This window comes from Callospermophilus lateralis, chromosome 15, assembly GCF_048772815.1.
Source record: "Callospermophilus lateralis isolate mCalLat2 chromosome 15, mCalLat2.hap1, whole genome shotgun sequence".
Classification (NCBI taxonomy): domain Eukaryota; kingdom Metazoa; phylum Chordata; class Mammalia; order Rodentia; family Sciuridae; genus Callospermophilus; species Callospermophilus lateralis.
The window spans coordinates 61,090,526-61,110,198 of NC_135319.1; the positions used below are offsets into that span (position 1 = coordinate 61,090,526).

The following is a 19,673-nucleotide window of genomic DNA, read 5'->3' on the forward strand; positions in this document are numbered from 1 at the left end:
AATCACAAGTTCAAAGCCAGCCTCAGCAACTTGGCAAGGCCTTAAGCAATATAACAAGACCCTGTCTCAAAATAAAACATAAAAAGGGCTGAGGATGTGACTCAGTGGTTAGATGTTCCTGTATTCAATCCCTGGTACCAAAAAAAAAAAAAAAAGAATCTGCTAATCTGTTTGTTTCCTGTTATTGTTTGCTTATTTTACTGCATCAAAAGCTCCACAAGAACATTTGTCTATTTGTACCTAGTATCATTAGGCTACTTAATAAATAGAATATTCTATAGTAATTTTTCTATGGATTAAAGATCTTATACTCTTCTAGATTCCTTAATCACATTGCCATTATTTTACCATGAGACACATGGCATTTTAAAATCTCCTTGATGAAGAATTACTTTCTCGTAATGCTAGGGATCAAGTCCAGAGCCTTGCATTTTTGAGGCAAACATTCTACCACTGAGTTATACCCCCAGGCCTAAAGCCATTTTTAGGTATTATTTATATATATATAGTATGTTACACAATATATTTGCCTGCTTAGTTTGTGTTATATATTTGGTCTTCTAAAATGTCATCTAGAAGTGTTATCAGACTTAATTTGACCCTTTGTTTTAATTCCTTTCTTTGCCTAAATCCCTGAATATTGTGCCTCTTTTCCTATAAATGTTTCCTCTTGGATTCTCCTGGATTCTTTCCTCTATGATTTCTCAAATGGCTATTAAGATAGAGCTGAATTAATCATATCTTCTAAAATAGAGAATATACCATTATGTTAAGTAAAGGTATTTCAATGCCAATAAATTCAGAAATAGATAATTTACCACCAGCTTTTTTTTTTTTTTAAATTTTTAGTTGTAGATGGACATAGCACCTTTATATTATTTATGTGCTGCTGAGGATTGGACCCAGAGCCCCATGCATTCAAGGCAAGCGCAGCCCTATTACCGCTTTTTATACTTGGGTATGATATGTCCTTGATTGTGACCTATTTCTTTCAGGCTTCATTGTAATGATTGTGGACCCCTCCATTGTTTTTCAAACAAAAACTTATATTCTACCACATGTGCAGAATACTGCATAAAACATAAGTATGCAAATTGATATTTTTAGAAGGTTACTACTATCTGAGATTTAAAAAAAAAAAAAAATCCTAACACTCCAGATATCTTCTTCCATTTTTTCTTTCATACTCCCCTGGTTTGGATATATTATTGCAGTTTAGACCAAAGTAATTTCAAACCTGAGATTTACATTCTTAGACTTATAAAATATAATCGAATTTTGTCTTTAATAGACCATTTCAGAGATGTCTTCCAAAAGTCCCAAAGAGTTGATGAAGAGTAAATGGGGAGCAAAGCCTGGTAACTCGAAATCAGAAACTGCATTAGAGAAATTTAAGGGAGAAATTGCAGCTTTAAAAACATCAGTGGATGAAATTGCAAGTGGAAAAGGCAAACTGACTGATAAAGACAAACACAGACTTTTGGAGGTACATGATCTTTTAGCCCTTTAGGTTGTAATAAGCTTTCTTAGAAAATGATGTATTATGATTTCCTGATGCCACCATTACTCTTGTTCTTTAGTTTTGGAAAGTTGACCCTTGGATTTGGAATCTTAAATTCCTAGTTCGACTTTGCTAACTATTAGACATACTTCAGTGCTTATGTGTTTTGAGATTATCACATACTAAGTTTGTTTCAGAAATAAAGACAATAGTTCTGCACCTTCAACACAATACTGAAGTCTCTTTTTCAGTTACATAAAATAAAGTTATAACCTAATTCATAATTCCTCCTATAGCTTTTTGGTTATTTAGCTTAATGACATGAATATTCTTGATAATTTTTGTTTTGCTGTGTCTTAGTCTGTTTTGGTTGTTGTTGCTGCTATAATAGAATGTCACAGACTGAGTAAGTTAAAAAGGAAAAAGATTTATTTGGTTTATCTCCTTCACCTCTTATTAGGCTCTACCTCCCAACATATTACATTGAAGATTAAGTGAATTTTGGAGGGACACATTCAAACTATGGCACGATGTATTTAAGATATTCAAATATAAATTTTTTCACTCCCCAAACCCCCCTTGAGGAACTTAAGCATGCTAGGCAAATGTTTTATCACTGAGCATTTCAGGCCCCTGTTTTTTAATTGTCTATAAGTGTTGCATTTTCATGCTTTTTGGAATACTGGATTTATTATTCATTGATGTATACTTTAAGGATACTGTACCATTCTTATATCTCTTTTTACTATAGATTATTTATGCAATAATCATACTATCTGTTTTTTCTATTAGTTCATTAAATGTAAAAAAATCAAATTTATCCATTTAGGATATTAAATCCTCTATTCATTTCAGAATGTTAAATAGTATTCAAATTTATTTGTAAATGTTTAAAAACCTATTTTATCATGCATGTTGGCTGCTTTCCACGTAACCTTTGCTTGTAGGTGCTTTGAGATAAAATTATTCCACGCATTGGCATTTTGCATGCTATTTAACTATATTTCAGATTCTCTAATTTTTAATTTGTTACGGCACAGGGAACTTATTAGAACTGCGAGGATCTAAAAATCATAAGTTTGGTTTTCATCTATTTTACAAAAGTGCTCTTATTGTTCAAATTTAGTAAACAAATGATTAAAGAGTATCATTTGATTCTTTTTAATTTCACTTATAGGCACTTCATAGAACTGAATTATTATTGACTTGTATACAACATAAATTACTTAAGCACTGAGAAATGAACTATCACCATTTTATAAACAAATGTTATTTTGCAGTCTGGTAAAGGAATATTATAGCTTTCCTGAGAGATGTCTTTCTGGTTCATTGCTCCTTTGACAAGCACTAAATGCTTTGTTCCTTTATAAGCCATTGAAATTCAAGTTCTGTTACTTATTCCCATAGGTTGTAATTGTGCCCATTAGAACTAAACAGAACAAGTCTATCCTTTATCCAAATATACATTTTATCAGACATTTGAGGAAATCTTGCTTCCTTTTGCTTTTCTGCAGAAAACACATTCTCTGGATTATCATCCTCAACACTTTGTGGTTTGTCCGTATCCCTTCTGAATTATGCACCCAAAATTGAGAGCAGTCCCCAAATGTTTTTTTGGCAAATTGAAATGGTACTATTATATGTACTTACTGAATACCTTACCCTACTAAAACCAGAAATTGTCTGGCTCTGTATCTATGTCATACTACTGATTTGATTTAAGCTTGTCGCCAACTAAAATCCCCTCTTAATTTTCTACCTAAACTTTAATTTCCCTGTTTTTTATTTGAATAATTGCTTTTTTCTCCTTAAATGCAAATTTTAATTTGACTCTTTGCTTAGTCATTCGAACAATTGTTTCTATCATCTTTCTATTGGCTTTTCCCCCTTATGCCAGCAGCAGTAGAATAGTGTACTTACTTTCAGATCTTGGAAAATGTTGAACACTTCTTTAAAGATCACTTTCTAGATGTAATACCAGATCATTTACCTGCCATAAGTAGGCTAATTAATTCATCTTTAAGTTATAGTCCATAACTTTTCAAATCTTCTGGTTCAAGTTCACTAAAAAAACATGTATATCTTGGGGGGCCCACTTTTGGCATTTAGGTTTATAAAAGCTGATATTTTGGAGGGAAGATTCTAAAATACTCATATGAGTGCCAGTTTTCCTTTAGCTTTCTCTCCCCACCCTTGGTTTTTCTTTTCTCTGTGTCTGTGCCCATTCATTGTATATATATGTTACTTAGAGCATAAATTTATGTATTGGCTTATCTCTCTGGGAGCTGAGCATAGAACTTGGTTTTATCTTCCTTTTTGATCCTGGTATCATAAAACCAACTTGACATATAATAAACATTTCATAAATGCTTGTTGAATTACATTGTTTCACTGAATGTTTGACCTGGCTTTGTTCTAAGAGTCTTCTTAGTTTATATCTAGAAAATTCGAGTTCTTGAAGCTGAGAGGGAGAAAAATGCTCATCACCTCACGGAGAAGGACAAAGAAATACATCGACTCAGAGACCAGCTGAAGGCCAGATATAGTACAAATGCATTGCTTGAACAGCTGGAAGAGAAAACAAAGGAAGGTGAAAGGAGGGAACAGTTGTTGAAGTCCTTAACTGAAGAAACAGATGTTTTGAAAAAACAATTGTCTGCTACAACAGCAAGACTTGCTGAACTTGAAAGCAAAGCCAGCACACTTCGTGTATCACAGGTGCTAATAATTTCTTTAAACTTAAGGGTTTTTCTAAATTATAAGAATACAATTTGTAATTCTTAGGAAAAGTGAGTTTATTGAAGTATGATTGCTAGATGATGAGATAGCATAGTAAACATACAGGTCACTTACTTGGGTCCAGAAGATTTTTTGCTACTTGGTAGCTGTGTGACTGAATAAATTCCTTAACTTCTACCTTAGAGACAATGACAGGGTTCTCCAGACCTCTTTCTTAAGCCTCAGTGTCCATATTAGTAAAACCAGATAAGAATACTGATTAAATGTGACAGTGTAAAGTGCCTACCATAGTACCTGGCAATACTGAGTGTTCTGTAAAGGATTACTTATTGATCAAACTTTTGATTCTTTTGGAAATTTGAAAATTTGATTAATATAAATAAAACTATTAATACCACCTATAGAAGATAATTGCAGCTTTCGAATATGTCTCAATGCTATTAATGGTCTTGTCCTTGCACTTTATCTCACCTTTGGAGTGGACTTAGTAATCTGACCTATACATTTGTGCATATTTTCATATATAGGTAATTGAGTGTTTTTCCATAAGAGTGCAAGGAGCTGAAGTTTTCTAGAGAACTCCACAGACCTGAAACTCATGAAACATTATAGTCAGACTTGAAATGCTTCTAAAATGTCTTCTAGAAGTTTAAGAATTAGTCCCTCACCCATCTTCCTCTCCCTTTTTTTGGTGGTGGGGTTGGGGGTACTGAGGATTGAACCCAGAAACCCCCTACCACTGAGTTCCATTCCCAACCTTTTTTATTTTGAGACAGGATCTCGCTAAGTTCCCAGGGCTGGCCTCCTAAATAGCTGGGATGACAGGTGTGTGCCACCGCACCCACCTAGTTTCTGTATTTTTAATATGAGATGTGAACGTTAGTAGAACTCTTAACTTTTAAAGATGTATTCTTAAATAATTTTGTGGGTTGTCTGGTGTTGATTTCTGCTCATCAGTATGTTCAGGTGCTGTGACAAATAGCCTTCGAATCTTAGTGTCTTTCACAGGAAATGTTGATTTTTGTTTTTCCTCCTGTCACCATCCAGGGCAGGTTGGGATGTAGGAGGCTTTGCTCCACAGAATCATTCAGAAATCCAGTAGCTTTTAGTGTCTCTACTGTCCTTTGGGAGGGAGTCTTCCACTAGATGCTCTGTGTACAGCTGTGATATAGAAAGAATTGCCTGGGAGAGTTTGGGGCCAGGTTTGGGAGTGGTGTATTTCACTTCTGCCTACATTACATTAGACAGGATTAGATCACATGGTTCCACTAACCCCAGGGATGACTGGGAAACTAGTCTACAGTTTGTTCAAGGAAAAAAAGAAAAGTATTTAGTGAAACCTCTCTGTCATAGTTCCTACCTGGAAGGCTAAATTGAACAAGAAAGGGCTATATATTAATGTGAGCAAATAGAACATCTTTAGGGAAAAAATATATTTGGGGCTTCTTTATATATGATATTTAAAAAAAAAAAAAAGCCAAAGAAAATCCAAACACTCCAAAATATAGTTGTTGTTTTTTTTTTTTTAGTTTGTAGGCTAGCCTGGGTGCATTCCCATTTTTTTTCGTGTATAAGAAAATGAAGAAAAAAAAAAAAGAGGAGAGAAATTAGGTTTTTGAGTTTTATATAATTTGTATGAACTAATACTAATTAATATTATTTCAAGTTGAGCATCCTAATCCCAAAATCCAAAATGCTCCAAAATCTGAAACATTTTGAGCACCAGCAAGACACTACAGGTGTAAATTCTCACACTTGAACCCTTGTGACTAAGGTGGTAGTCAGAATGTGGGCACACTCAATATTTTGTACAAAATTACCCCCAGGCTGTATGTGTAAAGTGTGTGTGAAACATAAATGAATTTAGTATGTAGAGTTGAGACCCATCCCCAAGATATCTTATAATGTATATGCAAATATTCCTAATGCTGAAAAAATATGAAACACAAAACCCCTCTGGTCCTAACATTTTTGGATAAGAGATAACTCAACCTGTAATAATCTAAAATATTAGTACTAATTATTGTGATTATTATAAATAGTAATATTATTTTTATTAATGTTATTATTATTATTATTATTTTATGTACTGGGAATTTAACCCAGTGGTGCTTTACCACTGAGCTACATCCCCAATCCTTTTTATATTTTGACACAGGGTTTTACTAAGTTGCTAAGGCTGACCTTAAATTTGCAATCCTCCTGCCTCGGACTCCCATGTCAATAATGCTAGGATTATAGGCATGTACCACTATGCCCAGCCTACAAAATATAATTCTTGAAAAATAAAAACACTTTTTAATTTTTTGTGTGACAATTTACATTTTCCAGGTTTCATTGAAATAGCGCAGTTGTTTTGTTTAGACAGTTTTTTGGTAAAAATCACTAGTTTATTCTTATGCATGAAAGGCTGTTGTGGTGATCCTGGAGTCCAGAGCATCTTGGAAGTCAAATGAGATTTGAAATCTCAGGCTTTACAGCTTGCTTAGGAAGCTTCCAGGAGATCTTAATTCTCACAGTAGTCCTCTGGTAACTATCACTATGTTGATGTTTTACCATCACGTACCAGATCTGGATTTTAAGATTCCCCAGAGAAGTATACTATATTTTTACGGAACTAAATATAAATATAATAAGGAAACTTCTGTTGTTAAAAGTATACCTTTAACTAATAACTGGGTTATTTACAGACTGTGGCTGCAAACTGCTTCAACTCATCAATGAGTAATATTCATGAGATGGAAGTACAGCTAAAAGATGTAAGTTTATTTCTTTTTGTTAATTACTAGGTAAAGAGGACTTATTCATCTTTTCTTAAATTTCATAGAAATTGAAACATGAGTATTGAAAAAAAATCTAGTTGTAAAATAGGAGAACTGAGTGGTTTGTGATCGTTGCCTAAGTCTCTTCCCAAGCATTCAAGAGAAGCATTTCCTTTAAGTGCTCTGTTTAGTTTAGAAAGCCCTAGAAATTACCTGTTGCTAATACATATTTCAACAACATCCCTTCTCCACCTAAATCTAATTTGCCCAACTATTTTATTATTATAATGTAATTTAATTTATGATTTCTTCTCTTTGTTTATCCATGCAAGGTATACTCTCTTTTTTTGAAATCTTTCTTTTGGAACCAGGATTTGCTTTTTATGGCTTGAAAAGAAAAAACATTCTGTGTACACTCAGTACTCTTTTCTCTAGAATTTGATGAGTTTTTTTTTTTTTTTAAGTATATTGGTAAAGCTGTGTTATTTCAAACTTACTACATCTTAAATGGATAGGTAGTTTTTAAAGGAGTTGAATAAACTGAGGACATATGACTGCTATCAGTGTTTCTTCAAGTTTTAATAATATATATATTAAAGGTAGGTAGATATTTTGATTGCAGAAATGTTACTGGCATGTCTACCCTGATAAGCATGCTCTTAAGATTCCTGCTTTATTTCATCTGATAAGTGTCCCTTGAAGTCTATTTGATCTTTAAAAGAATTTAGATCTCCTGAGTGTCTGACAGGGCGCTACTGTACCTTTCTCAAAGTGATTTACCTAGAGGTAACTAAAATAAAGAAGCAATATAATTTTTAAACTGTCAAAATTGGCTTTTTTTGTATTATATATTACAATGAACTTTATCACATTCTATGCGTATTAGTCCTGCTAGATGTACATATTTGTGAATGATTTACTTTATACACCTTCTGTTTCCTATTAATTCTACCATGCTGGTTTTTCAGCTACTCTTTGAAGGCATTACCTTTTTTATTTCTGTTCCTTCTGACAGGAATGCTCTTCCCCCAGATAATTTCATGAAGTTTCTGTAATATCACTTTCTAGGGGGAGACTGGGACAGGGTTTTTTTAATGCCACCTGTCTAAGATTATAGCTCTCAGATAGTTCCTATCGCCTTTTTTTGCCCCCTCTCCCAATCCTGTATTACTGAAGCTTACAATCTGTTTTACTTACAACCCTTAAAAATAGTATACCTTTTTTAAGGTCTAGCTGTATCATTCCTCAGCTACCATTTAGATCTGACCAACATTTTGAAATAATGCATTACCTGGAGTTAATGCTGTAAACATTGTCAAATGTCCATGCTTTTGTATTTAAGAATTATGTTGGTACAAGCTAGATAGAACAAATAGCTAAAAGGAAGTTTTAATAAGTATTTCTTCCTCTTAATTTTAACAATCTGATTTTTAAACAGAATTTAGGGAAATAAACAATAACTAACTTTTTTAAATCTGAAAAAATTCAAATGAACAGAGAAGTTCCAAGCATGAGAATGGTACATATAATGCCCATATCCTCTTTATCAAAATTCATCCATTACTATCATTTTGCCCCATTTTGTACTCTTGTTTTCTCTTTTACTTCCACCCCTATACAGACACATAGTATTTTTTTAAAAAATATTTGAGAGGATACACATATCCATCATCCTTTAAGCTGACATATTTCAATGTATCTTTCCTAAGAAGGAGGATACTCTCTTACATGACTAGCTTGGACTGCAACCTCAGTACATTTATCATGGACATAGTGCTTCTATCTAATCTACCATCCTTAATCCAGTTTTATCAATTGACCCACATTTTTTTTTAATTCCTCCAGTAGAGGGTAACATATTTAATCTACTTTGGAATTTTTGCCCACAGAATATTTAGTGGATCCCTGTTAAAAGAGGAGGGAGAACATTAGCAGTATTCCACAGAACTTAACTTTTGCTCATATTGTATGTTTTTATTGATTGGATGAAAATGTTAAGTACATATCGTACAAATGTGTAGATGACACAGAATGGAAGGGATAACTAATGCAATGTTGATATTAGAGATTAAAAACTAATAACATCAATATTTATTTATTGATAGATATCCATTTATTGACACTATTAGAAGAAAGAACAGATGCACAGAGTGTGGAATACAGAAACATTTACTTTATTGAAGTAACATCGCCATCATGTGGCCTTTTAGGATATAGCCTCTTAAATCTTATACCAATGTGCATTTTTGTTTTTTATTTTTCAGTAAAGTATCTACCAGTTCTTTTTTAAAAAAATATTTCATAATCATCTGATGTTGATTTAAATTATTTCCTTCTTAAAGGCACAAATTTGTAAAGTTTGATGTAAAATTAGGTTTCTTTAGTGTTGAACATACTGTAAATTATAGCTATTTAGATATACACAATATACAGTGCTACCTCTCTTAGCAACTAAATTTGAGCATGAACCCAAGGTCCTTGTGAGTCTTTTCTTTGAAAGATGCATAGAATATGAACAAGAACTTCATTAGGAATTGCAGTGTATCTAAATAAGAAAGTGATTACTGCAGCCTACTTTGAGATAAGCCATGAATCTTGGCCATCTTCTCAACTATACTAAGTTTATTATGAAGTCTAGATGTTAGTATTCATATTTCTTTGAGGCTGATTATTTTTCTTCAACATTTTATTATGAAATCTTTCACACAGAAAAGTTGAAAGAAAGTACACTGGACGATTGTACATCTATCACTAAGTTTCACTAAAGAGACAGACTCATTAAATCAGTTTACTACAATGAAAACATCCATTCATGGAACTTTACATCATTGAGGTTATAATACAGAATGGGTATACAATATCTCCACCCTGATAGTGAACTCTTAAGCCAAGCAAAAAGAACCACTGTTAAAGTTGCCTGATGAGTACAGAGAGCAGAGTATCACAGGGTGGTGGCCTGGATTAAGTCTTTGATTCTGGAGATGGCTTCTGTTTACTTAACCCTTCTCCTAATCCTACAAAAAGCAAACACTGCAAGTCCTTTAAGTCCACATACCTGGACTTGTAGAAGAAGCCTAACAAAGCCAGTAGAGAACTCTCTAGACATGTGAGTTTCTATGCATGCAGATCTTTGTGGGTATGAATCTCAACTGCATGTATCTTTAAGAGTTAGAAGTTCTTACCAGAAAGCAGAGTTCCTGATCCACAACTAAAACCTTCACATTCCTTAGAACGCTTCATCCTGGAACTAGGGACCTGGGATGAGTGGCTACTTTCAAAGGAAACATGATCATTCTATTTTCAAATTGAGATTAAAATAGAATTTTGTCCATGCATGATAGGTCATTTTAAGATCAAGAGGGCTATTTATGTAGTTCTTCCAATAGTTAATAATCTGACATCCATATTTAATAATGAGGTCTGTGAATTCTGTCATAGGTCTCCAAGGTGTGAACTACCATGAACCCTGGATTTATAGCCCATCCCAAAGCATATACATGAATAGGTTCCAATTCCTGCTGTACAAAGCCAGTATTCTTTGGGGAAAAGTCTGCTTATATATGTAGAGGTTAAAGAATAGTACTAACCACTAAAAAGAACAAATTAAAAAAATTTTTTTAAAAGAATAGTACTAACCACTTGTCCCTCCTTATCCCTTCAGAGTGAGATGGAAGCTTGTGGGCTGGGGGAGCTCCTCCTCCTTGGTATACCTAATACAAATTCAGGGTGGCTCAAAAAGAATCGAACCCTTTTGAAGATGCATTACAGTATGTATGTTTTATTTGATTAAAGTTACACCATGCAACTCTTTTGTCAAGACCCTTGTATTTGTGTCATCTCTTTCTGGCAGCCCTGAAGCATATGAGTTGTATATCCTGTTTGCCATATCCCCTGATAATAATGCAGCACAACAGATCTGAGACAAATGATGACACAAGAAGTACATATTAAACACTTGTAAGCTTTTAGAAACAATTATCTTAGTTTCATTACAAAGGGGTTTTATTGCATTTTTGGCATATTAATCAGTGACTATTTAATAGACTTCTGAAAGTGTTTGATTCTTTTTGAGCTGCTCTAAATTTATTGTTCTAGTGTGTGTGAGGAACTGCTAGATTCATTCTTGGCCTCTCCTGTCTCCTGTGAACACTCAAACTTCAGTTGGAGACTCAAGGGTGCAGTCCTGCTTGCTGGTCCTTGTAGCCATTGTATACCAATTAATGTTATCATCATTGTTCACAAACAGCCCCTTGCTGTTGAAGCAGTGAATGCTTGCATGGAAATATAAAACGAAACAAACACCGAAACAAGCCTGGACCCCACCTTCCATGGGACTCATGATCTAGTTAAGATGAGATGTATCCTTGGGACACAATTAAGGTCACTAGTTATAGGCCCAGTAGGTTGGATTGGCAGTAAAAATACTGGTGGCTTGTAAGAAGAGAGAACTTGCTGAGGGCAGTTTTTTTGAACTGCTCCAAATTTATTGTTCTAGAGTGTGTGAGGAACTGCTAGATTCTTTCATAGACTCTTTTGCCTCCTTTGCTCGCTCTCGCAGTTGGGGCTTGTGTGATGCTTCATAAAACTACATATCTGTTCCACTCTGTTTCAACCACTAAAGTTAATGTAGCTTCTTAGGTATTTCCCAATATCTTGTTGCAGACAAGCATAGTTGTGATTTGTAAGTTTTGAATCTTACTCTAGGCGATCCACTAGGCTATGAGAGCATCTCCAGTTTCTTGAGGGGACAATATGATGGAAATGAAAAACTAATATTAGCAGTAATTGTCAAGTGAATTGCTTCTCATTTCCCCGCTCAGTTAAACAGAATCTGCTTGTTTTATTAGTATTCGTTACTTTTGAGTATATGTTGTACTTGAAGATTGAGAATTCTTTTAGAGAAGCATGATCTTATTATCTGTTTGAGAGAAACAACAGAGAAAAAGCTGAAGATGGTTGATAAAGTAATAACCATTTTTAAAAGTAAGTAGACATTTACTAAAATCTGCATCAGTAAGCACTGTATTAGTTTCCTAGGGCTGCCATAACAAATGGCCTCAACATTGGTGTCTTAAATAACAAAAGTATATTATCTCTCAGGCTGGAGGCCAGAAGTGTGAAATCAAGGTGTCAGCAAGGCCACACTCTTTCTGAAGGCTTTGAAAGAGACCCTTCCTTTCCTCTGGCAGCTTCTGGTGCCTGCAGGCACCTTAAGCTTGTGGCAGCAAGCCAGCCTCTGCCTCTGCCTTCACATGGCCCTCTTAGAGTACTGGATGTCTGTCTTCTCTTCTTATGAGGACACTAGTCATTGTATTTAGGGCTCACTCTTCTCCAGTATGGCCTCATCTTAACCAATTGTATCTTCAAAAACCCTGTTTCCAAATAAGGTCACATTCTACGGTTTCAGATGGACATGAGGTTGGGGGGGACACTATTCAGTCTCCTGCAAGTATGAAGCCCCTGTATGAAAGGCGAACAATCCCAGTTTGGGGGTTTTACTTGAGTTCTAACAGATATAAAGGGTGAAATTGGTAATAAAGAGAAGGGAGCAATTGAAGTTTGATTCTCCAGGAAGTAGACACTGAAGGGGAGTTAGAAATGCAGGTAATTTATTGTGGGGCAATATATGTGACAGGAAAAGGAAGGAGGCCAGAATACACGGGGGACCATCCAATCTGGTAAAAACCTGACTAGGTCTTTATCAGCTCCATAGGAACTTCAGACCAGAAACTACTCCCGAGCAATGTCCCATGTTGGGCAGAAATCACCAGGTCCTTGATTTGCTGTTGGCTAAGCTCAGCCCCAAAGCACAGAGAGACTTGAAGGAGTTAATAGCAAGAGGTGGCCAGCTAACCCCTCTACCTGCAGCCAGGCAAAGCTTTTTCTTGAAGTGGAGTCTGAGCAGCTTTTCTTTGTCTGCTGCAAAGGCATAGTAGTTTACAGAGCATGACGTGTCCACAGACATAAGGTGAGCTGTATATAGGAAGTAGCAATTAACAGGACTTAATCCCACGTAAATTATGACTTTGCCATACTGTTGTGGATTCTCAAGGTGTGTGACATAATGGTTGACCATAATTATTCTATGGGCCATACAAATTTTTAAGTGTTAGAAAAGACTAACATTATATCAGGTGGACCCCCTTTTCCATTTGAAGATTTTTGGTTTTTATTATACCATTGATTTTCTTTCATCTTCACTATAAGGCTCTGGAGAAGAATCAACAGTGGCTTGTGTATGATCAGCAACGAGAGGCCTACGTTAAAGGACTTTTAGCAAAGATCTTTGAGCTGGAAAACAAAACGGAAACAGCTGCTCCTTCACTCCCACAACAGATAAAAAAGACTGAATCAGAAGGTACAAAAATGTTCTTTGGGGACAGGCCTGACATTTTCCAAAAGGAGTGATTCATCAAATTTAGGTTTTTATAGATAGGTGTTAAAAAGTAAAATAAGAGTCTTCTGAGTTTGAGGTAAGAAATCCCATTCTGCAGGTCTGTTCCAGGCCTTGTGTTTTCAGACAAGAGGGCACAAGACAGGGTTGGAGGGTCATGACTGGCACCTCTGGAGTCATGATGTCTCCTCTGCCTGTGCATGCCTTGGCCCCCTTCACAGTCCTCCAGCTTGATTTCCCTCAGAGTTGCCCTGGTCACCAGCTGTCTGTTTACATTGCTTCCCTTCAGCACCAACTCATGTCAACCCCTGGAGAAAGAATAAGTTTTGTAGATTATTCTCTAGTTGTTTGAACCTTACTACAGACTTCAGATGAAATTTCTTACTCATGGTACTATCTTTTTACCAAGTACTTTGCAGTTCACTTGACACTGATCCCAGTTGAGTGTGACAACAGCTCCAAGAGGTGGGGCAGGAAGGGCCATTAGTTTCATTTTACCAATGAAGAAATGGGTCCTGTAGTTCTAGCTGACAGGCCAGGACAAAGAGAAGCCCGTGCAAAGAAGCACTGCTTAAAAGCCTGACAGCCCTGAGGGAAACACAGCCTTGAATTATGTAAAGAGATGCCTAGAGCAAGGGAAGCCAGAGCCTCATCTTGAAGTCTCACATCTGAATATTTAAAATGAACCTAATGCTAAAGGAAAATATCAAGGGAACATCTCTAGAGGTAATTCAAGGTGTTGAGCCCTAATGGGACAAGGTTACTACTGTGGCACCTTTATATATGCACATGGAAGTAGGATTTTAGTTCTGGGCCAAGTCTAATTTTTTCATTTGGTAATAGAGTCTGTTCTCTCTCTACTCCTACTTTCTATCCCTTTGTCCTCCTGACTTCTGTTTTTTTTTCAAAGTAATATAAGCATTTATTAAAATAATCTAGTGACAGTACAGAAGTGTCCTACCCTGCCTTTTTCATCCCATCTTCATACTTTAATTTTGGTAATTAATTCCATATGCTAAATTATGAGCTTTTGTCCCTATTTTTGACTTATCTTTAGACATCAGGGACTTCATCTCCCTACAGAATATAACTGTTTCTAGTGCTTCTTTGTGACTTCTTTGTGATTTCAAATAAAGTATCTGAACTACTATTTCTTAATTCATCAAATATCACCCATAGCTCCCTTTCCTGACTCTTCATTTTGTGAGCTGAAGAAATGGTATGATCTCATTTATAGAAACATGATTGAATTTTAAGTTCTCAGGAATATTATGGGTTTTATGAAATTAGTTTTGCCATGTTGTTGTTCATCATAGGTTATCTCCAAGAAGAGAAGCAAAAATACTACAACCACCTCTTGGCAAATGCCAAAAAAGATCTTGAGGTTGAACGACAAACCATAACTCAGTTGAGTTTTGAACTTAGTGAATTTCGAAGAAAATATGAAGAAACTCAAAAAGAAGTTCAAGATTTAAATCAGCTGTTGTGTTCACAAAGAAAGGCAGATCTGGAAGATGACAGGCATAAAACAGAGAAAATACAAAGACTCAAAGAGGAGAATGATATTGCCAGGGAAAAGCTTGAGGAAGAGAGGAAGAGATCTGAAGAGCTCTTATCTCAGGTAAACTTGACCAGAAAGTTTCTTCATTACTCATAATTCAAAGTTTTCATTGAGCACTTACCAAGTGTCGGAGAGTATTTTAACCACTAGCCAGTTAGCAAGGACTGAAATAACATCCTGCCCCCTCATGGGAGTTTACATTGTGGCATGGAAACAGACCATAAAGAATGACCCAAGTAAGTGAATACACTAAAGGAAATAAAACTAGGTGATATGACAGAGAAATTGGGGTGAGTAAGGCCTGTTAAAGGAAATGGTATTTGGAAAAAGACCTGATGATAAGAAAGACCAGCAAGGTAACTTTGTGGAAATTCCCTCTGAGTGAGAAGGAAGTAGGTATGTGTGAAAAGCCAAAAGAAGATGTAAAGTAGGGAAAGGAATAAAGTTGATCCTGGCTTCTTGATAGATTGTGCTCAAGTAAATCCACATAGTGCCTGCCATAGTCTCTTTATACTCACAGTTTTGAGCCAGTATGTCTTGGTGATGTTGGAGTTACCAAGTTAGAATTATTAGAATTGAATACTACTTTGACAGAAAGTCATTAATTTAAATTTTGCTTGGAAGCATGGAGTAATGGAAAGAACATTTGGAGTCCATATCTAGACATATGGTCTTAGGCAGATCACCTACCTTCTCTTTCTTTGACTCATAGGTCAAATGAATAATAACCTCTACCTGCTTTATAGGGCTCTTGTGAGGGGCAATGGAGGGAACGTAAAAGTGCTCTGTAAACTAAATAAAAGTCAGTGTTAACACTGCTGTCATAATAGCTAATTATAAAAAATCCTCCAGAGGTTAAGACTCGGGGGAGGGAAAATTAATAGTCAAACATTTTCCGTCTTTACTGCTCTCACTTCTGTCTATGGGGTGAGCCACAAGTGACACTTGGGAAAGATTCCTCAGATAGGATTAAATGTGGCTCCAGCTCTGCAGCCACGGAGGCCAGGCACTACCCACTGTGTTTTCTTACTCTGAAATGACAGTGGATGTCAGAACCTCCAGGAAAAGGGTGTGGCCACTGCAGAGTTGGGTGTTGTTTGCAGGGGCCAGTCTGTTGACTCAGGGAACTCAGGAGCCAGGGAAGTACTTGGTAGAGAGCCATTAAACCACCAGCTGGAATGAGTCACCCACCTAGCAGGTGTCCTGGTTAGAGATGTGACTTGTGATGTGAGCTTCTCATGCTTCCCTGGTCAAGTGATGAAAGATTAGCTGAGACAACATTGGTTCTCTTTGCATCCAACAGGTCCAGTTTCTTTACACGTCTCTGTTAAAGCAGCAAGAGGAACAAACGAGGGTAGCTTTGTTGGAACAACAGGTACTCACTGGGGTTGCTTCTAAATTTAGTTCAATTGTTAGGAAATGGAATTTTCCCTCATATTTCCACTGTTTTATAGAGAATTGTTTGAAAGTTGTGAAAAGTGTTCTAAAATGACTTGAACTTTTGTACCCATATATTCCTATGGGTAGCCAAACCAGATTCTTTGAGGTGAGATGGCAATTTATTTAACCAGTTGATGTTGTCCTTGGTAAATTTTGCTCTTTCCCGGTGACCATAGTTTCTACGTAGCCTAAAAGTCTCTTAATTAGACCACCTTCTGCCAGCAACAGTGGCACACATCTGTAACCCCAGCTACTCTTGAGGCTAAGAAAGAATAATTGCAAGCTTGAGGCCAGCCTCAGCAACTTATTGAGATTCTGCCTCAAAATAAAAAATAAAAGAGGCTGGGGGTAGGGTTCAGTGGAAGAATACCCCTGGGTTCAATCCCCAGTATCTCTCTCTCACACACACACACACACACACACACACACACACACAGGCCACCTTATAACTTCAAGCAGAATTCAAAAATATACTATTTGTTCTTGAAATGTAGAGCAGAGATTCTTAGTATATTCCAAAACAGGGAATAGCCATTTCTTTCCTTTCCCCTACTCTTCCCCCCGCGCCCCACAGAGAGGATTGGGATGGGATAATTTCAACCAGCAATTTCCATAGCTGCTCTTTATTACCTGTATCTCAAGCCTTGGCATAGCTTCTTGGATAAACCCAGTCCTCAGCCACATTTAGTAACATCTCACTGTGCACTGATGAGTTTCTTATTATGGTGGTACAAAAATGTTTTCTCCTTGTACTAATACAGAATGTAAGCATTTAAGACTGGGGGTGTAGCTCAATTGTAGAGCTCTTGCCTAGTATTCACACAATCCTGGATTTGATCTCCAGTACCACAAAACAAAAAATGCAAGCATCTAGACAATGTCTTTCAGTTGTAATTGTCTTTCCTGGCCAGATGCAGGCATGTACTGTAGACTTTGAAAATGAAAAACTTGATCGTCAAAATATGCAGCATCAATTGCATATAATTCTTAAGGAACTCCGAAAAGCAAGAAATCAGATAACACAGTTGGAATCCTTGGTGAGTTTGGAATGGCTAACACAACATTTCTCTCTTTCTCTTCTGATGTTCTTTCTATTTGTATGTGAAATTATTTCCCAATCTAATAGGATACAGCTTAAGGAAAAGCTAACTAACTCAAATAAATAGGCAAGCCCCTGCCTTGTTTGAAACAACTACGCATAGAATATCAATTCAGAGCTCAGAAAGAGACATTATGCAACTCTTGGTAATAATTATATTACAGGCCCCATGTGGTGGTACACACCTATAATTCCCACTATTGTAGAGGCTGAGGCTGGAGGATTGAAGTTTAAGACCACCCTCAGCAACTTAGTGAGACCCTGTCTCAAAAAAATAAAAAAGGCTGGGGACATAGTTCAGTGGTGTAGTGCACTGTACTCAATACCAGTGCCACAAAATAATAATTACATTACTGTTCTTCACCCACTCCAGATGCTATGATTCTAGAGGCACTAAATAGCACCCAATTTAGGGGAGAGGGTGGAAGGTGGGGTTGCTGTAGAATCCTGAACTGAAATTATGTTTTGAGAGAGAGAGAGACAAGGGAGAGAAAGAGATACTGATTTTAGGGATAATGGATTGTTATTGTTAATATGCTTTTTAGGTATGTTATAGGTTAGGCATATTTTGGGAGATTACCTTGAAAACATAATACTTAAAAACATAAACCTTTTGAATAATGTTGTTACTATGAGGAAATAGTTTTTCAATTATTTTCATCTTACTAATAAGCTTTTAGATCAAACCTGATGGGAGAGTGTGTCTGCACCTCTGTGTGTGTAGGTCCCTTTAATACACATGTCACAGTTTATCCTAATACTGCAAAATATTTGGAGAAGGTGAAATGTTACAAATATAACCCCTCCATTTTTAAAAGAGAAAAACAATAGATTTTTAAAAACAAGTAATTTGTAGCCTCTATATTAATAAAATAAAATATATATCTGGCTTTATTTTTTTAGTATGTCATTGATTTCAGGCACTTTATATATTTAAAATTAAAGGTTAGAATCATTTCTGTTAATGCCTGTTTTTAAAGTATAGGAAACCAGAGGATATGTGAGTTTGTAATTTTCCTGTACTTTTCTTCATGTTCCTACTATCCACGGTTTTCATACTGTGCTATAAAAATACTCCTTAAACTTGAACTATTCTAAGTTCTTCAGGAAAAAAAAATAGGGAATAGGAAAGTTTCAAAGGTATTATATAATATTTTATTCATTTCTGTGTATAGCCTCTTTGATATACTAAAATTCTTTGCTGCTCTTAATTTTATACAGTTCTTTGTTGCTGACATTTCTCAATTTACCCAACTAGCAAATGTAGTCAGCCTGGCACACGGGCCTCCCATTTATATGAACCCCCAACCCCAGTACTCTTCTTGGCAATTTGAGTAATTATAGTCATTATCTTAGTCATTTATAACCACCTTATATATTACCACCAAAATATTGATGAGCAGAGGTTCAGAAGAAAGTCTGGGCGGAGGCAGCTAGGGAATTTATGAAACAGTTAAAATTGCTGAACAGTGTGCCTTATATACAGACGGTGTTCATTTAAAATTTATTTTTCAGAAACATCTCCATGAGTTTGCCCTCACAGAGCCATTAGTCGCTTTCCAAGGAGAGACTGAAAACAGAGTAAAGGTTGCCTCACCAAAAAGTCCCTCTGCTGCACTGAACGAAAGCCTGGTGGAATGTCCCAAGTGCAGTGTACAGTATCCAGCCACTGAGCATCGAGATCTGCTAGTCCATGTCGAGTACTGTTCAAAGTAGCAAACTATTTTTTGTTTTTATGTTGAAAGATTTAATACTGTATCTTATTGCCTTGATGACATTTTGGATTATACATTCCACCTCTTGCTTGCATATAAAAAACTGCCTCTCTACCTTTGACACTCTGGTATGCAAGCACATCATTGTATTTTTTTTTTTTTTTTGGCGGTTGTAGACCTTTCTTGGCAGAGACACCTCCTGGGAGGATTCATCATCGGGCTGCAAAGACAGAATGTGGTGAGCAGTGTGTACTGAGACTACTAACATTTTGCACTGTTAAAGTATTTGATAAAGAAAAGATATTCAGGTTATTGCTTGTGGGTTAAACCTGTTGCACTGGCAAGCAAATATTTTATATTTTGTGATTTTTAAAAAATCAAAGATAATTAACCAGGGATCTTAGTATGTTAACTTTTTTATTTTTTTTTAAATCTAAGCACCTAGAACAGCTGCAATTCCAG

General features: G+C 36.0%; 1 protein-coding gene across 1 annotated transcript; it reads left to right on the top strand.

The window, feature by feature from the left end:
• Window positions 1-1,297: 1,297 nt before the first annotated feature.
• On the top strand, window positions 1,298-19,346 carry Cep55 (centrosomal protein 55). Its single transcript, XM_076834629.1, has 8 exons — window positions 1,298-1,486; window positions 3,944-4,219; window positions 6,931-6,999; window positions 13,210-13,360; window positions 14,713-15,017; window positions 16,261-16,332; window positions 17,309-17,434; window positions 19,012-19,346. The coding sequence occupies exons 1-8, from the start codon at window positions 1,304-1,306 to the stop codon at window positions 19,210-19,212; spliced, it is 1,383 nt and encodes a 460-aa protein (XP_076690744.1). The 5' UTR covers window positions 1,298-1,303; the 3' UTR covers window positions 19,213-19,346.
• The last annotated feature ends 327 nt before the right edge of the window (window positions 19,347-19,673 follow it).

Bases quoted from the DNA above. Each gene is read 5' to 3' on its own strand.
- Cep55 (XM_076834629.1), top strand. From the start codon at position 1,304: ATGTCTTCCAAAAGTCCCAAAGAGTTGATGAAGAGTAAATGGGGAGCA. The intron at 1,487-3,943 runs GTACATGATCTT...GTTTATATCTAG, and splicing joins ACAAACACAGACTTTTGGAG to AAAATTCGAGTTCTTGAAGC. The intron at 13,361-14,712 runs GTACAAAAATGT...TGTTCATCATAG, and splicing joins AAAAAAGACTGAATCAGAAG to GTTATCTCCAAGAAGAGAAG.